The following is a 6,597-nucleotide window of genomic DNA, read 5'->3' on the forward strand; positions in this document are numbered from 1 at the left end:
TCTAAAATATCTCAGCTTTCATTCTGGATCTTACTGTTCTTTGTGATATCCACAGCTGAACAACATTCCCTTCCAGTGTATATATTCTGACACTTTGAGACAGCTCTCTCAATTTAAAGTCATTCCTTTCCTTTTTTTTTCTTTTTTTTTTTTTGCAGATATAAACATCATCACAAAGGTTAGTGAGGTTAAATACTATTCACGTAAAGTTTAAATATTTTATGTCTGCATTTGTGAAAGTAATTTAGGAACTTTGCAGGGGGAAAATAAGGAAACATGGTTCACTTTGCTTCACTTTGTCTCCTTTGGTGGGTCCAATTCAATGGAGTGGTGAATCTAAAATCTGCCTGTCTAAAATTGTATCACAAATTCATAATAAAAAATGATCATAGGAAATATTTTCTGTCTTTTGTCTTATTTGATAACCTAAAATATGTTACACCTGGCAGTATGCTTTGGGCAGAGTTATTTTCCCTTTTTCAACGCATTTATGCCATTTATGTCTGTATATGAACATGACTGTGCATTATTTTGTCACCATGTCATTAGAACTCACTGGGACAATGAAAAAAGCAAGATAAAAAAAAAAAGATAATATTCTGACCCAACAGGAAGTGCAAGCAATCCGTGTGTAAACAGAACATAAAAACGGAGTGTATAAAAAGTTTAATGTTGCTGTCAGGTCAGGTAAACACATGCATGGTACTTCATTTAAGTTCCACATTTTGTAATACCTACTTGCGTCAGCTTTGCAGAAATTAAAAATAGCAGACAAAAACAAGTGCCATACTGCTTACAGACCAAAGTCGGTTCCATTTATACAAATGGCATATAAAATGCGATTTGGTAGCTTCGCGTCCAGCTCTCTGACACACAACCAGACGACGTATGGTACCGAGACGTGCTGTAAAATCAAAACTTGCTATGGTGCTGTGATAGAAGGATATTCAGCTCATCCTGAAGAGAAAGAAGTGCTTATCCCACCCTATGAGACAGTCAAGATTATTGAAAATAAAGATGTTGCAGAACTGCAGGATTGTAAAATTATTTGTCTTGAAGAGTGATGGCACTAAGAGCAATCTGGATCATAGATTAATAAGGTAATCTATGGTTGATTTATTTTATTGATTGAGTAATTGGTAACTTATCATTTTCTTTAAAAACCTGAGTTTTTTTTCTGTAAAAAATAAAAAAACACTTAAAAAAATTTAGTTTTTATGCTCAATTAAAAAAATAATAAAGTTTAACATTAATATTAACTTGCCAAGTGTTGTTTTATTTATTTATTTTTTTTAAAGAACAGAACTGCATAATGTTCATTTTGCATCCAACACCAAACTCTCTTTGGATCCTTTCTCTTTCCCAATGTAGTATAGCTCCGCCATCTTTATTCTTGTCACAATCAGGTCCGCTCAAGGATGACCAGCAGGCAGCAGCGCCCTCTTCTGGGCAAACTACAACACTAAAAAAAGGTCTAATCTGAATCAGAAACATACTTTGCTGATTCCCAAGACAAAATTGCTTATTTGTTGATCATTCCCATCTAAAGTCTTAAATATTAGAAAATATAAATATGACTATTGGTCATGAAAAATTTACAACACAGGTGAAAAATTATCAGTATTTTTAATGTGACCTAAATATAAATTAAATAACATTTATTTAATACATTTTTAAGGCAACACTATTAGGTAATCAGTTGGAACTATATTTAATCTAATAAATCATTCATCAAAAATGAATTGTAATTAATTGTTTGTATCCCTAATCTGGATTGCAAATTAAATGACTTACCCTAACTGCTTGGGAATACCCTTTTTTGACCACATGTATGTGAGATTTATATATTATTTATAGACTCTCCGACATAAGGAGCATAGTTGGTATATAAAACCTGTAAAATAGTGACCAGCTTGCTTTATTGAGGTGTGACCAATAGAGGTCGCACTTGCCCATAGCAAGAACTTTAACAAGATTGTTGACTTTTGTCGCCATGGGAACTCAACAGAAAGAGGCCAGCAAGAGGTGGGATCAGGAAAATGGCCCATGGTTTAGCTCTTAGAGGAACCATGATCAGAGCTTCATGTGGCAGAGGATACTCTTTAAATCTGAATTCAAACAGGTTGAAGAGCGTTCCTGAGTTTGTTTCCCGATTCCCAAACCTCTCAGTCCTTCTGTTGTGCCACAACTCCATCTCTGACCTCCCAACCCAACTCCAGTCTCTACGTCACGTGAGTCTTCTCTCATTTCCTGCAATCTGCCTAACAAATCACAAAGATTGCTCAGTCTACTATTTTGTCTTCAAAGCTAACAGAGCTGAATTTGGGAAATAATGCCCTGAGGGAGTTTCCTGTAGTCCTCAGCCACCTGGGTTCACTGACAAAACTCGACCTGTACAACAACAAAATTAACGTGGTGTCACCTGACGCAATTGGTAGGCAGGTCTGGACTGTTTGGGGTTGGTAATGCAGACCCTGAATGAACTCAATGACTGCGTCATCATGTTTTGAAGGTAACTTAGGAAACCTTGTTGTCCTCAATCTCAACCACAACAACATTCAAAGGTTACCACCAGAAATTGGCAGGTAAATAAATGTACCCACTTTGTCAAAAATTGCTCTTTTTAATTTTTTTTTCTTTACTGGCAATGTTCTCCATATTTTTTTATTTTTTTAGATTTTGAAAACTTTTCACTTAATTTCTTTTCTTGCAGTAGAATCACTTTAGAATTACCTAAAGAGCATATTTTCTCTTTTCTTTAATATTTTTTGAGAGAGCTTGCGAGGAACGGGGCTTGCGTCGTTACACCATGTATTTTTTAAGCGCAAATTTTTCTCATCATGAAACTTTTGTACCTAATGTACACAATTTAAAATATTTTTGAGATTATTATTTATATTTATTGCATTAAACTAGTTTAAGGCACTAAACACATTTACCAGCATCAGAGTAGGTAGATGATCAAATGAGAAATATATTTCTTTGTCAAAGATTCTGAAAATGTGTTTATTTGCAGGCTGAGGAAGCTTCAGCACTTCAGCATAGTTGACAACAAGCTGGAGGAGCTTCCTGGTGAAGTTGGTTGTCTTAAAAAGCTGTCAGAGCTCAACCTTACCTATAACAATCTCTCAAGCCTACCTAAGCAGCTGTACTTTTGCAGAAACCTCATAAAGCTGTACGCAGCCAGAAACAGGCTGACCAACCTGCCAGAGGTGGGTATGTACTAATTGGTTTGTTAAAGCAGGCATAATTCATGGCAGCTTGTGAGATGCAACAGCTGGAACCACCAAATTTAAGTCTGACTGTTTCAAAAAAAAACAACAACAAAAAAAAAACAATACATGGTGACTAAAACCTTATACCCATCTGGCTTTTCCTGCAGGGAATAACAGCTCTTATTAAACTCCGAGTTCTGGATGTGGCTGGGAACATGCTGTCCATATTTCCCGTAGAGGTACGCTGGACAGCAAAATCCACAATATTATGGTTTTCTTTTCGAAAAGGAAATCAATGACATCGCGTAATGTGTACATTGTAAATGTTTAGTTCCACCTGCTGCACCTGACGGAGCTGTACTGTGACGGGAACTGGCTGATTAAACTTGAACCGGTGCCATTACTGCCGCAGCCTCAGATGCTGTCACTGAAGGTCTTCATATAATCGTCATGTTTGCAACTCAAACTCTCGTCGTTGTGGTAACTGTGACCCAGATGTGTCTCTGTAGGAACTGGCTGCCAGGCTTGTTTTGCTAGAAGTCAGAAAGAAGTTCTCGCTGATCAAACTGAGCCTTCCTCACTACCCAGAGCTGAACGACCTGTTGTCCAGCAGCAGGTGTTGTACGGAGTGCAATGGGCCCTTCCTCGGCACCTGGGTGGAGTGCGTGCATTTTGTCAGTCTGCAGAAGGTCAGAACGCCACTTTCTAAACACGTAGACATCTTCTGTGTTTGTGATGAAAACTGCTACAGTGACGGGTTATTCTAGTTTTTAATCCACGTGCTTCAACATTCAAATGTAAAACTTGACCGGGAGGATGGAGTACTTTAGACTGATTAGACTGATTTTGAATCCTTTTAATTAGTTATTGACTATAATGTTCAGATTGCATACAACTTGGAGCACAAATGATAAACTTGTGCAAAGGGAACTTCGGTTTGCGAATTAGTCAGTGATGACCAGCTTCAGCTCTGAAGTTGTTTGTGGTTTTGTGTTTTCGCATTCATCTTCAGTTTTCTGCTAACTTTTCAACAAAAGATATAATTTAACGTTTTTTTTTTTATGTGAACAATTAATGGATTTGCTTCTAGTATGATTTGTCTTCACCATTCTCTTCCAGTATGGATAAGAAGACTCCTCAATTTTCTCTTTAATGTGTACAAAATCTATGTTGAGTCAAAAAGAAAAATATTTTTCTTATTTTGTGTCATTTTTTAGCCTAATGAATGTTTTTTTTTTCTCTGAAAGCTTTAGAAATCATACCTTGTGCAGGATACAATTTGAGAAAAGTTAAGATTTGAATAAAATTAGAGTTTCACTGATCAGACTTTTCTTAAAAACACACAAACACGTACATGAAGGAACATCCTGTTGGTCGATGCGTTTATAGTAGGAGCTTTATTGAGTTTTATCAGCAGAAAAAAACTAATTTTTTGTATATCATAAGTGGATCAGTGACCTAGGGAAAATTTGATCAATTTAACCTCTGATTGTTTGGTCATCCTTCTTTCTAATCAACATATTTTATTCCTGTATCGTTTTTGAATAAACAGGTAATTTCCCATGTCTTCAGAATTTAACTTTGGATCTTTTTTTATTCATATTTACATACTGCAATTAATGATAGCTTTGTCAAACGACTTGCCTTTAACTTTTTTAAAATGTGATACTCATATTAATCTATCATTCATGAGGGCTTCCAAGGGCTCAAGTACTTTCACTGGAAGTGTGAAACTATCCTAACGTGTTCAACCTTGACTTTCTCTTTGTTGCATGTGTACATGTTTAGAAGAAAAAGAGAAAGAAAAACTTGTCTTTTATTTTCCCTTTTTTATACATTTATCTTTCAGATGTCTTTATTGACAACAGAATGGGACATTTTCAAGCCGATTCTGAAATGGCGAAAACAATCAGCGGCTAAGGAAGACTTTTCTCTGTGTTGTTTGTCTGCTGTAGGAGATGAACTTGAGGAGTTGGCTCACTATTCCAGTCCGGGCTCTCCTGTGTTCATACAACTGCTTCAGAGCAGAAGGACCCTGCTACTATGGCGTTGAGACGAAATAAATGCAGGACTACTGAAGGATGCTCGACTCTGTGGCCACAGAGTCAAGTGGTCACTAGGTGGCAGCAGAATAACGTGGTATTTTTAACGGTTCACTGTCAGATACGAGTTCAAGCAGAAAAGTTTTTTTTTCTGTCTCATCGATAGCTTTCATACGACTCACTGAGGGGAAACGTCAGGCTTGAAGCTTAAAGGATGCCGGAGGTAATTAGAAGCGCTGTTAGTTTTGAAAAACGTCTTTTAATTCTCTTTGACGGCTATATGCTGCTAATGTTCCGTACATAGGTCGACTTTGTGAAGGTGTGCATGCAAATGACCTCTTATCTGTTTATGAAGGTCAAGGAATGTGTGAAGCTGTTTAATATTTTATATAACGACAATATAATATCTTCCCACTTACCTTGTCTGAATGCAGTTATCTAATTTCTACCTCCATCTCCTCCTGGCGGCATCTGTTCCAACAGGAGAAAGCTAGAGAAAGAGAGATAGAGGGAGGGATGGAGAGAACTTCATTGCAAGCAAATTAATTTCTCATCCACGCCCCCAGAGCCTAGCAGCTTGTTCACTTGCTGCCGCGGCCGCCACTGCTGCTGCTGCTGCCGCCGCCGCTGCTGCTGAGCGTGTGTCTGCTGAGTCGGAGCCTCATACATAATGCATCAGGTTTAATTGCAAACCCAGAAACTAATGACTTTGGACTGGTTAACAGCAGGGGAGCCATACATCTCGAGCAAACTGAATGAAAAATCAGCTCAGAGGAGAGAAAAAAAGGAGCCTAGCCCTTAATTGATGAATAATTGAAGCGGCGAGCTACAGGGCATAATTGTGACATTTTGTTTCAATCAATTTCCAAGTGGTGTGGGCGAAAGTGCACTTAAAGCGAAAAGGCAGTGACAGTGAATGCGAAAGAAAGGGAGAGATGGATAGAGAAAGAGAATGGATGGTGATGGAAATGAACGCGTCTTCAGTCACTGAAATGACATTTGGTGGAGCAAAAGATGGGAACAAATGACTTCCCTCCTTGTCTACCTCTTAATTCTGCTCCAACTCATTGTATGCTCACTTTTTTTTTTCTGCCTGCCACTGGATGTATTTTTTTTTTTTTTTTTCCAGAATGAAAGCCACAAAGATAGAAAGTTTTAGTTGGTAATTTCCAACATCTTTCTTATGCTTTAGATTATCCATTAACTTGCTAGCTGATTTCAACAGTGTGTTGATGCAGTCCTTCTCATTTACAGCTTCTGCTCCACTTTCTCTGAGGTACTTCTTAAAATGTCTGGCATCAAGCTCAGACTTGATCTTTACTGCACATAACATGTAAAAG

General features: G+C 37.5%; 1 protein-coding gene across 2 annotated transcripts; it reads left to right on the top strand.

Annotated features, from left to right (window-relative positions):
- The first annotated feature begins 2,000 nt into the window (after positions 1-2,000).
- Positions 2,001-6,382, top strand: lrrc69 (leucine rich repeat containing 69). 2 transcript variants are annotated; one of them, XM_015055379.1, is made up of 10 exons: positions 2,001-2,231; positions 2,308-2,434; positions 2,513-2,585; positions 3,017-3,212; positions 3,383-3,454; positions 3,547-3,648; positions 3,725-3,904; positions 5,171-5,335; positions 5,424-5,480; positions 5,741-6,382. In XM_015055379.1, the coding sequence occupies exons 1-8, from the start codon at positions 2,040-2,042 to the stop codon at positions 5,276-5,278; spliced, it is 1,050 nt and encodes a 349-aa protein (XP_014910865.1). In that variant the 5' UTR covers positions 2,001-2,039; the 3' UTR covers positions 5,279-5,335; positions 5,424-5,480; positions 5,741-6,382. The 2 variants fall into 2 exon arrangements, with proteins under 2 accessions (XP_014910865.1, XP_014910866.1); XM_015055380.1 differs by lacking the exons at positions 3,383-3,454; positions 3,547-3,648; positions 5,424-5,480; positions 5,741-6,382 and having other exon boundaries at positions 5,171-5,304.
- The last annotated feature ends 215 nt before the right edge of the window (positions 6,383-6,597 follow it).

The sequence above is a fragment of the Poecilia latipinna genome, unplaced genomic scaffold, assembly GCF_001443285.1.
Source record: "Poecilia latipinna isolate Pla-1442-1.1 unplaced genomic scaffold, P_latipinna-1.0 Scaffold1313, whole genome shotgun sequence".
Taxonomy (NCBI): Eukaryota; Metazoa; Chordata; class Actinopteri; order Cyprinodontiformes; family Poeciliidae; genus Poecilia; species Poecilia latipinna.

Excerpts from the sequence above, each read along its gene's own strand:
- lrrc69 (XM_015055379.1), top strand. The coding sequence starts at position 2,040 with ATGGCCCATGGTTTAGCTCTTAGAGGAACCATGATCAGAGCTTCATGT. Across the intron at positions 3,649-3,724 it reads CTCAGATGCTGTCACTGAAG|GAACTGGCTGCCAGGCTTGT; the intron begins GTCTTCATATAA and ends GTGTCTCTGTAG. Across the intron at positions 3,905-5,170 it reads ATTTTGTCAGTCTGCAGAAG|GAGATGAACTTGAGGAGTTG; the intron begins GTCAGAACGCCA and ends TGTCTGCTGTAG.